General features: G+C 49.1%; 1 protein-coding gene across 7 annotated transcripts in view; it reads right to left on the bottom strand.

The window, feature by feature from the left end:
* Positions 1 to 353: 353 nt before the first annotated feature.
* The window catches only part of NTRK3 (neurotrophic receptor tyrosine kinase 3), a 337,252-nt gene continuing 319,499 nt past the window's right edge, over positions 354 to 18,106 (bottom strand). For all 7 annotated transcript variants that reach the window (XM_074317987.1, XM_019726720.2, XM_074317986.1 and 4 more), the window contains one exon: positions 354 to 16,222. In XM_074317987.1, the coding sequence (XP_074174088.1) occupies positions 16,037 to 16,222 (186 nt within the window). In that variant the 3' untranslated portion in view covers positions 354 to 16,036. The remainder of the gene's footprint in view (positions 16,223 to 18,106) is intronic.

Here is an 18,106-nt window from a genome sequence, read left to right on the forward strand (position 1 = left end):
CTTACCTGAAATGATTGTAACTGGGAAGTTTAATAACAACAGATGTGGAGTAACAGGACCTCACCAGGACATGGTGGGAAGTAGTCCATCCTTTCCCTCGGCCCTGCCTTAAATGAAATCATAAACGTGCTTTTGTCCCTCTTGAAACACTCATCTCACCCCCACATTCAGCTACGAGGCTGCCTTACACTTCGTACAAGATGTTTTGACCCTCAGCAAACCCGGGGCTCAGCTTTCAAGGGGATACTGGATCGTACAATCTTGGCACACTTTTGGAATTTCCCACACTTGGACCTACTTTTAAATTCAGCACACTTCCCTACTAAATAACAAATCCAAATAAAACAAGGGCATTGATGTTTTATACTTTATTTGAGAAGAGACCCTAATAAACTATGTCAGAAGGATACAGGTCTACACACGATTTCATCAATCAATAAATGGAGTCGTTAACATAACACTGAAGATATGATACCATGAGGAAGACAGACATATGACAAGGAGTATTTACAACTCTCACATGATATATTTATACTGGAGATGGATATATATACATATATACATGTACATGTGCATATACATACATATGTCCATACATACACACACATATATACATATATATGTATAAAATGTTCTTAAACAAAAACCAAGAAAAGAGTTTGCCTTCTTGTAGCAATTAACCATTGGGAAGTGAAGAATGGTCAGCGGTCATTAGTGTCGTGGTGTGAAATCTCCGCCCCCACATTGAACTCCAACACCAACAGATTCCATGAAGACACATGTTTGCCTTGGGATGGAAGCGCGAGGGTGAAGAATGGGGTGATGGGAACAGGGCCGAGAATGGAGGACATGCACGATGGGAGAAATGACCTTTGGTGACACCGTTACATCATCCTTTTGTATTAAACATAAATTATTAATACAATTTAAAAAAATAATTTTGTTTTCTTTTGAGGTTGGGGAGGAAGGAAGGGCGGGGTGGGGAACAGAGAAAGGGAGGGCACTTGCCTTTTCAACACATCGCTTGGTATCAACTGACAATACATCCCCCCCTACCCTGGGGCCATCTTGCCAAGTTAAAATCCATATATATATATATTTATATATATATATATATATATATATATATTTTTTTTGCATAAAGGACACCTTTACACAAGAATTTTCTTAGACCATGAGCCTCTTCTCCAAAGGCAAATACAGTAATCATTTAAACTAAATGGATTCTCCAAGACTCACCAGGATACAAATAAAGTTAGCATAGCCAATGGATATGTATTTCATTAAAAAAGAATGGAAGAGATAGTACCTCAAAGAAGGGGCAATATTAGGAAATCCCAGGTTTACTGAAACCTCAATCACCCATTTTTAAGTTCATGACTTGGGGATCCAAAGGACAGGAAGAAAGCATGACCAGCACTTTCCAGTAGCCTGGAAAGAAACAAACAAGCATCATGGAGGAATATTTCTGAGTCATAAAGTAGAACCGAGGGACCATCAATTCAGATTTAAATAAATGGTGTAGAATCCAGTTGAGCAAGCCTCAACTCTGCTGTTGCCAAGGTCTCCGAATAACTTGGCAATACCATAGCCATTGTTAAACCTTTCCCAAGCCATGCCACGTGTTTCTTCTAAACTCTGTAAGACAACCTTGGCCTGAGAACAAATGTGTGTATGGATCACAGGTCCACGTCCCATACAAACCATTGTTCAGCGGTGGCCATCATTCAACTAACCTTTCGGATGGCCAATATATGTATACGAACATTGGGAAACACACACAAACACATGGGGTCAGACAAGATATAATCACTTTACATATATTTAGTACAGAAAACCTAGGGAAGGGGGTGGAAATCAGTTACAACAGCACCTAAACTTCATTTGCCAAATTCCTCTCTGAGAACATAGCATCCTACTAGAGCACTGAAGTAGGTACCAGCTGATTTTCCAGATATTAAAAGTTTGCTGCACAACATCAGCCTAAAGATAAAGGGACATGTAATGTCCAGTAGGAAACAAATCAGTGTACATCATTTACATGGCAATAAATCCTTCATTTCCCTTGAAATACGATATGTAAAGTAGCAGTTAGTTTAATACAAGTTTTGTTCTGCTTTACACCTAGCCGTAAAAAGCCATTCATGCAAAAAATTACCTCCAGTTGTAGCTGGATGTTTAAAGGACACTTCTCCTGAAAGCAAGTCCCTTTCACATAGGGAAGGGGAAACAATTCCACTCAGGACAGCCAATGTCGACTGACAGTGGAAAATACAAGACTTTGGTGTTTGAGGGCATTTGCCTTAAGAACTCAGACGTGTCACTGAGCTTGCCTCTAAGGAGGCAAAAGGCTAGCAGTGCCCTTGAAAACTTTAGGAATTGTCCAGAAAAAGTACTGTAGAACCTCTGTGGGATTTTATTCCCTGGCCTGTTCCCTCGTAAGGCTTCCATTGGCATCCCCTCTGCTTCTAAAGAAGCAGCCTCGTCTCAGACCACCTTACCCCCGGCCAGCGGATCACTTGCTTCCTATCAGGCAACCTGAACTCCTTCCTCTCTAAGGGAAAAGAGTTTCTCTTATTAAACTCTTCTATAGCTGTCGGTCCTTTATGTGCATATTCTTTCTAAACTAGGATTGTCCCTTAATTTCAATATAAAACAAATCTCCTGTATTCTAAAGGGCTCTCATAGAGAATTTTGGACCCAGTCCTTCCTCGGTCCTCCCATAAATAATCTAGAGAAACTCATGTCTTTTCTGCATGGCAAGGCTGAGCGCGAGAATGGGATGCCCTCAAGGGGACAAGGAACGGGGGGAGAGGATGGCTTCTCAGACTCACTTCAAGGTTAAAACTCGCATTGCCATCGAACTTGGTCTCTAGCCTGCTGCCACAACCTTACAAAGAACCTTTTATGGTCTTGCATCACTACATGTTACGATTTAAGTGGAAGAGAGGGCATGGGGGAGGGTTCTGTGCCTTGGATGGTCCAGAGGCAGCTGAAGTGGAATTTACCTAATGTCTGTATAACAGAAGACAGTATTTAAGATGAGATTTGGACTGTGTATCTCGCCTTCCAGTCCTGGGCCATCCTGACCTAAGTGGGAGGACGCTACTGGTCAGTTAAGAGAAGACAATGCTGCCTCCAAGATGACATCTATGTATCATTGTGCTGGGACAACTGGCCAATCACAAAGCAAACTGACAACACATGCTTCTGCTACACACGTTTTCTCCCGGCACCCCTTTGCTCTGGCCTGATGGAGGCCGTAAGGAGCCACCTGCATTTCTACTGTGATTGTTTAAGGCAAAGTTAGCTGCTGGACAGCACTCACGATGGCAGGGCGGCTGCTGGCATTCAAAGCAGTGCCCCACCCTGAGTCTCCAAAACGCCTAACAGCATTCCTGGGCCCTTTTCTGTCCCCAAAGTTCACAGCTTCTGCTCAAGTCTTGTGAAATACTGTCTCCAAATGCATACTGAATGAAATATAAATTTGTCTATTGTGGGGAATGGGAAGACATTTTAAAAAGTGATTGCCAACAAGCAGTGCCCCCATTTGGGGGTTCACAAAACGACGATGCCCCATGAAGACTTTTTACAGGGGGTGCCTGTGCCAAAGGGTGCCCTCCACTGACACGTTAGTCCACCCCCTCCCCAGCCCTCACCACCATTTGTTGGCAGGTCAAGAATGTCACAGAAATAGCTAAGTCACCAGGCTTGGAAATAAATACAAGATGTAAGCCCTTGAACTCAGGAAGAAAGCATTTCAGGCTGAAGCCCCAGTGGCTAGGAAGTCAAGGGAAAACAAGCCCTTCTTTGCCTGGAAGGTCACCAGGAGAGCAAACATCGGTTCAATCCAGTTCGCTGTCCCTGGTGCTGAAAACAGCTACTCACGAATCACTGAGAAATGGGAGAAGCGAGAAACGATGAAACTGAAAACTCTTTCAGCAGAGGCTGACTTTAGGTGACAGCCCTTAAAACATATTTCAAAAGCCTCTTTTCAGTGCCATTTCAAATGGAAGCAGCCCTGGGGTGACCCTAGTTTTCCTGTTGGACAGAGTTAATACAACACCATAATACTGATAGGTTAGCTCTTCCAAACCCTGTTGGCGTAGTTCCTCATGTGAGTCAAAGACCCCAAGCCCTTAGAAAAGAAGCCTATAAATGGATGGATTCAGAATCGGGGTCTGCAGACACCACCCACCGGTACCTTTTTCCTGATACCAATTGCAGACATAGGATTGATTTGGCTTGCTGTGACTAAATGTTGCTGAAGACGTGTTTGGGTAAAACTTGACCACATACTGAAACATGGGCCTCTGAATTCCTCTCTACCCTCAACTTTAATTGTCCCATTCTGAGAAACCGAGCAGAACTTTTATTATGCTCAAGAGAAAGTATAAACTCATAAAAATCTACTTCCTAACTGCCTCCAATCTCCCCCCCCCAGTCAATTCACACAAGAAATCTCAGAAAATCAAACCTACTTGAGAAATAACATGAGTATTCCCTTAACAGTACACGAATCTTTGTGAGAGAGCAGAACTGCTGCTTTTTCTCACGTTCAAGGAGAGAATTTTCTTGCCCCGACTTGCTTTCTTTCAATTTATTTTGACAATGCCCTTGAGCTCACCCACCATGGCCCACACGCATAACCAAGAAGGGTCCCTGATTCTGCAGGGTAACAGAAGATTAACACAGGTCATTTTGGGTTGCCTCCAACTCCAATGGGCTTAGGAGAGCCTTTGCTTTTAGGCACAAACTATAATCAATCTTTTCCAGCCTTGAAAAGGAAATATCCCAATGGCCCTCAAGAAAGACGAAACTCTCAAAGAAAGGAAAGAGGAATAAAAAAAAGCATTAAAATAAGCTCTTGTTGTTCCTGTTAACATATTAGATCCAGTGTTCCATATCCAGTGAGTTATTTCTCAAATGATGTGTCTGAAATCCTTAAATAATCTTCTCACTCGGAAGTCACACAGTGAAATGGCTTGTTCCAGGCAGGGAAGGAGGAAAGATCCTTAGGATGGTCAGAATGAGTTATGGGACCTCACTCTGAACCAGCCTGCCTTCCCCAATCTCACACCGTAATTTAAAATCTTAGTGTAACCCAGTTTGGTCTCTCATTTCAAAGGAAGTGGGAATGTTTTCTGTCTGCTGGACGGCTGCAGGGGGAAACTCCACTGGACAGAGGTTCATGACAGAGGTGATGCTTTTCTATGTAAGACACACAAAAACTGAGGCCAAGATAAAAAAGAAGAGAGGGAAGCTGAGATCGTGTGAACTTGAGCAAAACATTTGTTACTTTCTTAGGATTTCACGTACCCCATTTTATTCTGATTTCTCTCTGGAGTGGTCAAAATCCTTTGATTTTCCTAAATCATGCACAGCATTTAGTCAGTTGCACCGTATCTGAGTATTGCTTGGAGATCGAAAGGAAATGATATTTGAAAGATTTAACTTGCCAAATAGTCACCATTGCAAGGTGCTTAAAATAGTGGCTGGTGTCACAAATGCCTAGGATTTTTTTAGGGGCTGTAAATGACATCACTGTTGTAACCTTGGCATTCTGGCCTCAGGATTTGTCACAGGCGGTTTCATTTTCAGTCCGATGCATTTCTCAGTGGGAATCCCACTCACACCTATCCACTGGTGCCTCCAGGCTATTGGAAGTGTGGTTTAGCATTTTGTCTCCTGTCTTACGGTTATTTCCTCCTGTACAAGATGATGGTCCTGGCATGAACGTGACACTGCTCTGCTGCAGGGTATTTGGGGGGGTGGGGCTTGCCACAAGATAAATTGCACCACCCAATTTATGGAGGCAGCTTTACATAGTCTGATTTAAAAAAAACAACATTACATTTTAATCTACAGAACCTCATGAGAGCAACAATGGATGGTAGGGAGTTACATGCAGCAGCAGACGCCATTTTGCTATAAAATGTTGAGGATTCCAGGCCTGAAAACAAAATCTACCGAAAGCTGCTTTCCAAAGACAGAGCCAAATGGTTTTGTAAAGCATCCTCATTCTGCTGGGATTGTTGTAAAGGAACTGTCTGTCCCCAGATGCTCGATGGTCACTCAAAGGAAAATGCCGATGACAAACTACAGACCCCAGCTAGCAGGAGAGATTTCAGGAAGGTGCACCTCAAAAACAAGGCGCACCCCAAAGCTGCTCCCAGCTCAGCACTGAGCAAGCCTCTTGGCAATACTCACTGCGCAGAGAGAGGGCTCTACTTATGTGAGGGGCTGGTGAGGCCCACAGAGCACTTTGACAGCTACACTCTCCCCTGGGTGGGGGAGGGAAGACGGGGTGGCATGGGGTTGTTAACTGTTCTCTGTTGTAGATAAAGAAGCCAGAAATGCAGGTTCTCAGGTCACGCTGCAGGAAACAGGAGCTCAGAAGGCCTCAGCTTCCCGGTCCCATTAGCTCCCCTGTACCTCATTGGCCATTTTTTGACACACGGCATTTAAAATCTAGAAACCTCATTGAAAATATTAGAGGGGACCAAGAAGTAGAAACAATGTTGAACTATTTCCAGAATCACGAGAAGCAAAATATTTGGAAAAAAATAAGGGTGGGTTTAGACATGAGGAATTGGTTTCTAATGGTAAATGTGGGAAGTTGATCACAGTTCATTACTGTGTGTGTTTTTCACAGCCATGTAAAGGGCAGAATTAAAGCATCTGGGATGCATAATATTTTGTGGAATAAAGGGTCTGGTCGCCCCGCTCCTCTGGTGATTTTCCCATCTCATTGTTCCCTAGAAAGGACGCACATTCTCAGGTTCAGTTCTGTTCTTAAGGTGTCACCCTTTCTGGTACCATCACAGTGAATCTCTCATTTGATTGAAAAAGACGCTTATCCCCCTCAGGATTTGGAGGCTGCTGCAAAACTGTGTGTCAGTGTCATAGCCTCTGCACTAAATAAACAAACACATTGCTGATGGGCCGTGCTCCTCATCTGTACGGATATAAAACACCCACACTAAGAGGGATCTGGGGGGAAAAAGTAAACCGTGGCTTGCCATTTACCAGCATATGTAACAGATAGAAGAAAACATGAGAGAAATTCGAAGGAAAAGCTGTTTGTGGCAGGCTCACCTTTCCTCACCAGTCAGGAGGAAGAAATGCCTTCAAAAGACAGACGGTGGCGTTCACATAGGCTCCTTGTCCCTGAGTCGCTAATGCAAAAGCAGCTGATGAGGGGCTAATGGGGAGCTAGTCACTTGGTCCAAGGAGAAGGGAAGAGACCGATGGATGCTTTTCTTCTCTGGGAACCTCGGCTACATCGCACCCGCGGCTGACGCTCAGGCCAGTGGGCCTTTCCCTAACGTTGCAGAGAGAACAGCCAGCCTTTAAAGAGGTGGGGTGGGGACAATACACGGATGTAAGAGTTCCGTTTCAAGAGCATTCAAAGGAGACCTATAGGAGATGAACTGACCACAAGATGAAGCACAGGCTGAGTCTTCAGGGTGGGCATATTCGCAAACTTGTCCTGAGTGAGACCTTGAGAAGATATCAAGACAGATGATTCGAGAAATGGATGAGAAAGAGATGGGCTTGCCCCCATCCCCGGAATCAGAGAAGGGGCACAGGTCTGCCACTCGCTGCCAGCTGCCCACTTGACACTGAGACAGTTCCACGTGCCCCCGGTAATGGAAGCGACTTGTGCACAGTCACCCACGAAGCAGCACCCAATCCAGCCTGCTCACTTCCAACCCGACCTTTTCCCGGTCCCAGGGAAAGTCTAACCCTTTCAGTTCAAGTTCCCACTCACTTGCATTGTTTGAGTCGTGCCTCTAATGGTGGCAGCCCAACACACGTTCACTGATCGGCTTGAACTAGTTCACATTTATATCCGTACCTACTATGTATCATCATTCAGGCCCCAATTCAGGGTCTCCTCCCTCCCCCCAGAAAATTCATTAAATAAAATCTGCATCACAGTCAGGTTTGGTTTTGCGTTTCTCTGAGAAAACTAGTCCAGCCTTTAAATATGAACGTTCTGAAAAGCCAGGATTTAGTCTTCCTTGCAAAAGCCCTAAGTCCATAAATGATCCGTAGTGCAGGAGATCAAAGGCTGGGTGATGGGAATTAAAAAACAACAGCAAGAGTGAGCTATAGATCAAGTTAAGAAACCGCAGGCCTGGCGCACACTTCTATACACACAGAAACCAGCGAGAGAAACCCAAACGGGGCACATTGGTGTGTTGGACCATATTGGAGCACTAGGAGTGTAAAGGGGTGTGTGTGTGTGCATTCTGTGTGTGCAAGTGGACGTGCCATAATAAAAAAGATGAATGCAGTTTGCACCATGTCACTACGTCAGCTTGAGCATCTAGAACAAAATAGAACACTGATAGCTGCTTTTAAATAAAGATCCAGCTTGCTTCTGTATGATTGCGACGTCCCTTGGCCCAGAAATCTATTTTCCTAGTCAAAGATCACAAGGTCCTTCCCGAGCAGAAGCTTTCATTTCACCTAAAGAAATAGCTGAGAATATACAGAGATCCTGGTTACTCATTTTAAAGACACAGTAGGAAAAGCAATTTCAAAATCGGAATCAGAAAAACCCCAGAGAAATTTGTGCTCCAGACTTCAGGGTAAACTATTCTAAAATCCTGAGGTGAGTTCCCCAAAACGCCCTTGGGTGAGGCAAGCAGCTCTACAAAGTCTGAAGGTGGCCGCATCTACACGAAAGGGCTTTTCTGAAGACGTTTGGTGTGACGTGTGGCCCTCGCTTGTAGCGAAGTTGTGATTTCAGCGTTGGGGTTTCCACAGGCTGCCCGTGTCTCCACGTGGCAGCACACAGTGAGTTAGAAAGGGTTCTTTCTGGTCATTCTGGAGCCCATCTTCCCGTAAGAAGAGAGCTGCCAAGCGAAGGCTTGGGGAACAGCTCCATCCTCTGTCCCAACCAGGAGGAGGAGGAGCTGGGGCTGCTGCGTCTCTTGGAAGGACCACAGGAAACACTGGCCCAGACACAGGACAAGCCCTTTGTCCATGAGAACCCAGTGCCCCCCCGCCCCGGGCACCTGGCAGCAGCCATGGCTGTTGCATCTGGACCTGGCAATGCTTGAAGGGCTGGGAGCCCAGGGCAGGCTCGTGGACGCAGGGCACTCGGAGTCTGTATAAACCATTTCCCTTTGTGCACCTTGGAGATACGCTGCAAAACTGTTTGTCATCAGCAGAGTGGCTTTCATGCCTGATGTGCAGCCCCCTCAGGGGAAATCCAGTGCCATGACAACCACTGTCACCCCGACTGAGCAGACAGCCTAGCTCAGCACCACGGTCAGAGAGAGGCCCACACTCCCTCTCCTGGAGTCTGGTCCCAGCCTTGGCTCCTCTGCTCCGGGAGGCTCAGGGTTCACGGACAGAGGCACAGTGGGTGGGGAAGGACGAGGGCGGGCCAGCGAGGGGGCCAGGTGGGAAGTGAGAGGTCCACCACATGTGTCTCCATGAGCTTGCGGTCCACGTCACCGCACAGGGTTTCATGTAGACATCATGCTGCCGGACAGTATTGAAATGCCTCCAGGGCACGGCTCTTGCACACGTCTTAATACAACAGTCAATTCCATCCCGTCCGCAGATAATGGAAGTTTTTGCTTTGTGTGCCGAATCACTCAGCACCAATTTTCTCACTGTTTGAAGTCCACACTGTCTGTGGTCCCAGGATTCACCTCGAATTAAGACTTCCGTGGAGTCTGAGAAGCCAGGTTGTACATCCCACGGAAGCAGGAAGATAGGACCCACAGTGGGGTGGATGCGGGGGCAGAAAAAGGAAAAAAAATGTAAGAGAGTCTTCTTTACTGAGATTTCCTTCTCTACTGCAGAAAGCACAAAGCAGATCGTCTGGACCAGGTTTATTTCTTCTCCCCAGAGGTGGGCTCAGAAATATCTGCTATGTCCAGGAGCTGCTGCTACCTCGCCAAGAAAAAGAAAAGAACGAAACAAAAAACAAAGCATTTGTTCATTTGACTATGCCCTACCATTAACAGATGACAAAATTCCTTTGTTTGGGTTTTTTTAGTGACTCCCATGCACTCTTCTTCAATGAAAGAATAACTGCCAGACTTGAGTTTTCCCATCTTCCACTGGGCTTCAGGGATGTTGCACCCCAAAGAATGTCGGAGGACACAGTGAGGATCCGGTCTCCCAATCCAAAGTGGGAAGAAACCAATTTCTCTCACAAGATGTTACACTGGAAAGCAAGACCTGGGCACCAAGCACGTCTCAGAAGCAGACGTCCAACCAACCAGCCCTTCCTTGTTTATGTTCTATCGATACATCTTCTATTAGAAACTTCTAGCTTTGTTGGCCATAAGTATTTCTTGCAAGTGACAAGCTTGGGCCATGGCACTGCACATGAAGCAGCGTGTACCTCCGAGACCGGGAAAAATCCGTAGAGCTCACTGCCTGCCTCTGCGCGACGGGAGACAGCCCTGGCGGAAGACACCATCTCCTACTGCACATGTCAACCAGACCTTGTTTTCTCTTTGGAGCTCAGTTCAAGAGGAAGGAGGATCTTCATTTTCTTACTTGGATCAAGAATTCCACGTACTTTGAGCCGCCCCCAATCTCCACGAATCTCCTTGTGAAACAGAAAGGTCTCTGCCGGCACACTGAGGCTTGGGACAGAGACGTCTCTTGTTGCAAAGCACAGAGCTTGTTTCGGCAGTCAAGGGAGGCCTGCGCGCAAAGAATGCAGCCGGGTAACGGGCGTCAGAAGCCAAGGTTCAAGCCCTTCGGGTGGCAGCACGCTCACAGCCAGTCCTAATCCCCAGTGCAGTGACACAGATAGTCACCTCGTCCACAGTCGCCAACGCCTTTCAGAAAGAGCCACATCTGTCAGCATCTCACTCTCTCTGTCCCATTCGTGCGAGGGGCTGGTTCCACCTGCAGTGTGCGGGAATTCAATATCAACCCCCCAAATGGGGGGATGGGGGTTCCTGTGTCACCTATCAGACAACCAGGAAGAGGAACTTTCAGATGCTCGGAAAGGTGTCATCGGCATCACTGAATTCAGGGAGCATCGAAGGATCAAACTTCACGAGATGACAGATCTCCCATCAGTACCTTTCTGAGTGTCTCTTAGGCCAGTCCGTCCCTGGATTGCTCATCCCTGAGAAGTGGAAAGCTCAAGGAGACAAACACTAGGGAATTCGCTGACTCCACGCAGACCTTCACGGAAGCCATTCCAACAACAGACACAGATACGAGCACACAAGGCACAGAGGCCTACCCTGTCCTGAGGATGGCACTCCCAAAACATTTTCTGAAGCCTATCTTGATCTCTTAATAATGATACAAAACTTGGAATTTTCCTTTAAAACTTATCAAGTGTCGGCTAAAACAAATTTATTGGATACCCAAGAAGAGGCTGGTGCTCTGGGGACCAAGGATATAGTGGCTATGGCACCAAGCTCTTGGGTTAAAGGTGCCTGTTTGCTCCACGGCAAACGCCATTGGGTTTTCCAGTAGGTTGGCTCCCAGCCACAGCTGGTAATAGACATTCCAGGGACGTGTGAAGGGTGGCTCTCTAGGCTGCGGGCAGATGGGTTCACTGAACAAATATCTAGAGATGTTCCTTTGTTCCAGATTCTGAGCAAAGTACAGGGGAGACCCAAAGCCTCAAGACTGCCCATCGCAATAAGAATACCTCGAATCAGGATAACACTGCTGCTGTCTGGTTTGGACAAGTGGGACAGGAAGGCATTAGGTCAGTGCCGCATGGAAAAGAACTCTGGCGACGAGTCTGCGACTTACAATGCTGCCCGCGTCCCAACTTCCTAGCTCCACACAATAGCAGTTAAAGGTAAAACTCTTGGTTTTCGAGCCAGAGCTCAGACAGCCAGTTACTGAGCTGCCTTGTTTCCCGTCTACGGTCAATGTATTGCCACTGGTAACTGTTCCTCCTCTCCCTCCTTATTTCTCTTTCATTTTTCTCTCTTTTTTCTAACAAACAAGGTTAAAAAAGACAAAAAAAGGTGGGATCAGAACACAGATTTTGTTGTTGTTGTTATGAAATGAAAGGGACTCTAAGAATATCTACTACAATCTCTTAAGTGTCAGATGAAACAAGTGATAACCTGAGAACGCAGCTGACTTGGGCCAGGTCACCGTGGGTAACTAGGAAGAAAGCCAGGAGTTTCGATGGTCTCCCCACCACCCCACGTTCCCACCTGACTTTCCGTGTACCCTGTACACTCCTGGCACGACTGATTCCCTTTTGCTTGTGACTTCAGTCTCACGCAGCCCCAGAAACTGGCTGACCGCTCTCCTGTGGGTGTTGGTTTCTGCAGTATTTAGCACCAAAAATATTTGCACTAGTGTAGTCTGCAAAGGAAGCATCACCAGAGCGGAGGTTGATGTTGAATTTGAACCCAGAAGGACCAAGGCTCCTTTGTCTGCGGGGTGATTTGTGCACGAGCTGCTGAGTGGGGGGGTGTCGAGTCCTGTACTAACTAGAGGAGGCTTGGTGACCCTCCAGGCCCAGTCAGAGGGCAGAGATGCAAAGGGAGGGCAGCATATCACGCCCTCGTACAGAACTGGGAGGACCCGTGGCCATGGCATTGTACCCCAAGGTGGGCACCCAACAGCAAGTCTGTCATGCTCAGTGCAGGCGGAGACCAGTGCGGAGACCGTGGCGGAGACTGCAGCGTGGGTGACCACGAGCCCCCACCAATAGTCCTGACAGAGCTCACGCCAAGCTAATGGTCTGTTAGAACGTGGACTCTGGCGTGGAGGGAGGAGAGTGGTGTGGCCACGCTGGCCAAAGGGATGTCGTGTCAAGACCCACGTAACCACAGTAAGCGCTTTAAAAATAAATACATAAATAAATAAATAAACCTGCGCCAGTGCTTTTCGGGTGCGCAGAAAGGCTAGGACGAGAAAGAAGACTAAGCCTTCCCTCGGGGCCGAAAGTAGCTACAGACACCCCTGAATTGCTGCGCTGCAGGGGCAAAGGAGGAGACGAGTGTCACACTGGAGCCCACACCTGCCCAGGCCTAGGGACCCTCAGCGGCAACTGCCTCCTCCCCAGGCACGGCCTGCAGAGGGCTGTCTGGACATTCCAAGCGGTACTGAGAAAAATGACAGAGTGACTCACTGCACACAGAATCCTAGAATTGCAGAGGTACGAAGGGCCAGAGCTTAGCAAGTACAGCCCTCATTTTGCAGATGGGGAAAGACACCCAGTAGAGAGAGTCGATGGGTCCTGTCCCATTACAGGAGGCACACATCCCACTTACCCCAGAGCCCCACACACTCCTTCAGCTGCCACAGCCCTATTCTCGGCCTCCTTCACTATCCAAGACACCTTTCACTTTTTCACTTGCCAAGGTTCCTAAGTCAACATGTAAAGCAGACTCTGCACAGAGTCCAGCCAGGGCAGCGAGAGGACGTCCTCCCTCTACTCCTCCCGGCTCTGCTACCCCTTTCCTTCTGCTCTACGGCAGGCAGCCACTTACGATGGACATGACCCCAAGGAGGCCTGTGGGACGAAGACGAGAACAATCTGCCAACTCCGGTCTCCTGTGATGTTCCTTGTTCCCAGAGGAATAGACTTCTCCCGTTAGGCCACGGCGACTCAGTGCCCTGAGCCGAAACCCTAACACGTTTCTCACTCCCAGTTGCCTACCAGCCTCCAGACCCTTCCACCCCTTCCTCTCAACCTTTCAGTGACTATGAGGTTCTAGAAACACAGTCTAGAAGATGGAAGCTACATGGGGTCTGCTCGGAGGAGGATGTGGCAGCGCCAGGAAGGAGCCTTGGAGCCTCCCGTCTAACCGCGGGACGTGTCCCCTCTGCTCCTCCAGAGGGGTCCTACCTTGAACACCTTTCCATTCCTAACCCAGCTCAAAACCAGACTGCATAGATCCATCCAGCATTACCAGCCGGCGAGAGCCCGAGGGCCTCCTGGGGAAAAGACAAGAGGGATTGTTGCCTTGGGGTAGACAGCAAAGGACTCCTCCAGGTGGTCAAGCCAAAGAGCTGTCCCCCAAAGCCCTGGGGGCTGGGAGCACAGCGCAGAGAAAACCCACCCCACCCTCCAGCCCCTTCCCGCCCTCCCGGGCCAGCTGAGCAGCTCGCTGATCCCTGAATCCCAACCACGGCCTGTGGCCTGCAGTGCGAGCACAGCTCTTTTCCATTTGAGTAAAAACATCTGTTGGTTTAGGAAAAAAAAGCGAAAGCACAGACACAGAATCCAGTCCTGAGCCCACACAGGAGGCCCACGCCGCACAGGACCCGGATGTCCAGGCTGAGGAGGTCCCTTAAGCTGGCAGCGCAGGGTGCAGGTCACAGGCCCCGGAGGCTCTGACTGGGCAAAGACCTGTCCATTAGGCAGCTCCGTGCAGGGGTGAGGTGGAGGGGCCGATGGACTGGGGGACACACATCCGCTCCTCCCCAGCAGGAGGGCTCTGTGGGGAGGCTGCTGGCTTCCATTTGGTGGTTGTCACGTAGGCAGGGAGGCCCCGATACGTGTCCGTGTTGCCTGATAGCAGCAGCCAGGAAAGCAGTGATCCCCCCAGCGCAGGGGCAGAGGTTGCTGGCAGCCCAGACGCTTCATTCTCTCTCCCTGGTCAGGGCTCTGACCTCATTAAGATGCAGAGCCTGTGGCAGTGGCCCTGCGAGGACAGCTCCCGCAGAAGCCTCGCCCTTCCCCCTGCCCCCACCTGCAAAGGCGATTTCTCAGCCCCTGCATTTTCCCAGCAGCTCCAAGGCAGATGCATCAATCCTTCCAGGGCTGGCAACGTGAGGAGAATGCCAAGGGGCCGGGCGCAGGTACCACACAGACTCTCCTGCCTGGCTCCCCGAAGCACAGGCAGCCGGCCTTCCCAGCCGGCTCCCTCCCCGCAGATGAGTTTACCTGGGACCGGCAGAGGCCCAGGACTTGTCAGCGAGGCTGTTGGGGTAGCAGAACGAGACACAGGATGCAAAGGGGCATATCTTCGAACCACCTACAAGGATTCAGTCTCCTGCTTTGGGATCTTGTGTCCACATGTGCAGACAACACGGCGTACTGGCCCCCCCTCCCAACTCTGCGAAGGCCTGAATGTGGGAGTGGGGTCACGGAGTCCTCCCAATAAGGAAAAGACAGAAGGCGCTGCCTTGGGAGGGTCCAGGTTGCGGCTAGTTCTTCTGTGGTTCTTTCAGTCCAGAAAGTGCAGTTCTTCAAGTTCAGAGAATAGAAGACCCTGTCGATTCTAGCAAGGAACTTGATCGTGATTTACACCCGAGATGGGTGCAGTCCACTGTCGTTGTGGTTTTGTTTCATTGTTGTGATTTGCTCGGTGTTTACCTGTAGGTGCCATCACCGACTCCCAAAAGCATCAGGACCACACTTTCTAGAACAGACACATTAGAAAACTGTCTGGGAGTGGAGGAAAGAGGGGAGGCACGGAGACAATGGCCCGGGGAGACACGAGGCCCCTGGTCGGTCTTATTTCCTTGCTGAGCAGTTGACGCGCTCTGCCCAGGCACCGGCTCAGAGCGTGAGGGCAACACACCTGTGCAGGTGAGCACTGAGTCCTGCCCACCCCAGCTCCTCCTGTCCCAACACGAAGATCATCTCCCTGCAACGTCACGGTCTTCTGCTCCAAAAAGCTATAGCTGAAGAGGCGTGGCCCACAGCTCAAGTCAAAGGGGATTTTCATTTGTGTCCGTAATAGTTAAGATTTTCTGAGTTGTGGTTAGTCTTGTGGTTTCTGTGTCAGCAGCTTCTCTCTGTATTAGAGGAGAAGGTATCTCTCTGTAGATATAGTTTTATATATATATATATATATGTGTGTGTATATACATATATATACACACACACACATATGTATATATATACATATATATGTATGCCAAACTGCCTTACAGGGTTTTTTTCTCTTTATTTTTTTTCAGTGTTGTATGTGTAGCAGGCACTTGAGTTTATATGAAGATGTTCATTTCAGTCAAGGATGGGAGAAAAGAGTCGGGCGGTGGAAAGGCAGGGGGATGTGAGGCCAGGGAGAGAGGAGGCAACAGAGTATGAGCTCGTGACGACCGGCCACCACTAGCCGAGGACGTCCAGGTAGATTGGGGTGGCTTTCCCTAAAGCGTGGAGGATTTTGTAGATTTCCTTGATGTTCAGCCGCTGCTGTGGTTCCCTCTGCCAGCACCCCAGCATGACATCATATACCTCTTTGGGGCAGACTCGGGGCCGCTCCAAAACACGGCCTTGGGTGATGCACTCGATGACCTGAAAAAGGGAGGACATTACGTCAGAGCTCAGAAGGCCACCACTTCATGGGTGCGCGTCAGAGCACAGTGGGGTCCCCGCAAGCACAGGCTGAGGGCCGGAGACAGTGCGGGATTTCCTGTCTGTCCTGCACATGGGTCGCGAGGACAGTGAGCACATGGGCCTGGGCCAGGCCTCCATGGCCACCCAGGGACTCTTCCTGTGACTTCACTGCTCCTCTGGATGACAGCTGCCTTCATTTTCCACGTGGCAGTGGGGACTGGCCTCTGACCTGTCCCTCCTCCCCTTTAAGCCTGCGGGACTTTGAAACGCCCTGGAAGGAGCTCTCCATGACCCCGCCCCTGAGCCCCCACTTCCGGGCCAGCTCCCGTGTCGCAGCGTCTGTGCCCCTCTCCACAGATACCTCCAAGCCACTACATAGGTCTCTCTCTCAGCAAGACCCATCCTCCCCTGCTCTCTGCACTAAATCACGTATCCCATTCTCTTTTAAAGTCCTAAACAGTGGGACGAGATGCTGGATTCACCATCACCCCACTCTGTGGCCAGTGCAAGTTAGCTAACCTCACAGGATCTCAGCACCCTCATCTGTACAATGGGATCCACTGTCTGCTTTGAGCCCCTCCGAGGGGTGTTGTGAGGCCCAATGAGGACAAGAAAAGGCACCACCTGGCCCAACCTCCAAAGGGAAGGCCCTCAGGGGGAGCAGGAAGGAAGCAAAGAGCGTATGGCTGGAGCAGTCCAGCTGGCCACTCCAGGACCAAACCTGTCATTGGCGATTCCCCCAAGGAATTTCTTTGCTGATGCTGAATACGTGAATTTTCAAGGTTTCATCTTCCAGTTCTCAGTTTCAACTTCACTAACAACTAACGCTACCTCTGTGTCACCTGGGCCAAGTTACTTACCCTCATCTGCAGTTTCCTCACGTGCACATAGGTTGTGATGACAAAAACACACAGAATCATCTCTACTGAGTATCTGAAAAATGTTACTTCCCCATTTTGCCCCCATTGGTATTTATGTGGGCGAGGGACGAGCCTTATTTCTCCTTCTAGCTCCCGATGCATCCTGTCTGGGGTTGTCTTGTGCCATCCCGACCTTGGGATGGCTTTTCAAACCATCATGCGCCAGTCCCTTCCTGGCCATATTCATCCCGAAGTCTGCAATGGCTCACTCAGCTCATTTCACTGCCAGCCTGACAGGTCTCTGGCAGCTCACATGCCTTTTTCTTGTAGGGACCCCGTTTCCACCCTCTGTTACCTCTGCCCCTATGGAAAGGGATCCAGTTCAAACTGCAGCAGCAGCTGCTAAAGCTAAGATCGAAAGTACTTGGTGGTGCGGCCCATGTGGGACTATCCAGGTTCTGAATTTCATCGCCAGTAATGGCCAGTATTTGGCTGCTCCGTGGGTAGAGAGGGAGAGGTGGCTGCTGGGGGTAGGAAGCCTGCCTTCAAGGCCAATGTCTCCCCAAGGAGTGTTAGAAGTACCGCGAACACCTTGCTGACTGCTGTGAGCCAGCGTTGGGGTCCAGGACAGATCTGCCACTGAGGTCAGTAGTGCCCTCAGCCCAGGCCCTCTCTGTCCAGGGGCTCCCACACTGCGTGCAGGCTGCCCTCAGGGTGTATATCTCTGTGTGTGTCTGTGAGCACTTGTGTGAGGGTGCATGCACGCATGCACGTGTGTGCACGTGAGGGTGCATGCACGCATGCCTGTGTGTGCACCTGTGAGAGTGCATGCACACATGCATATGTGCGCACGTGCGAGGGTGTGTGCGCACATGCATGTGTGTGCACGTGAGGGTGCGTGCACGCATGCATGTGTGTGTGCTTACCAGCAATCCCTCCCCCCTGGGAAAACAGTAACAATTTTTAAAAGCACCACAACAAA

The sequence above is a fragment of the Rhinolophus sinicus genome, linkage group LG13 (assembly GCF_036562045.2).
Source record: "Rhinolophus sinicus isolate RSC01 linkage group LG13, ASM3656204v1, whole genome shotgun sequence".
NCBI classification, from domain to species: Eukaryota; Metazoa; Chordata; class Mammalia; order Chiroptera; family Rhinolophidae; genus Rhinolophus; species Rhinolophus sinicus.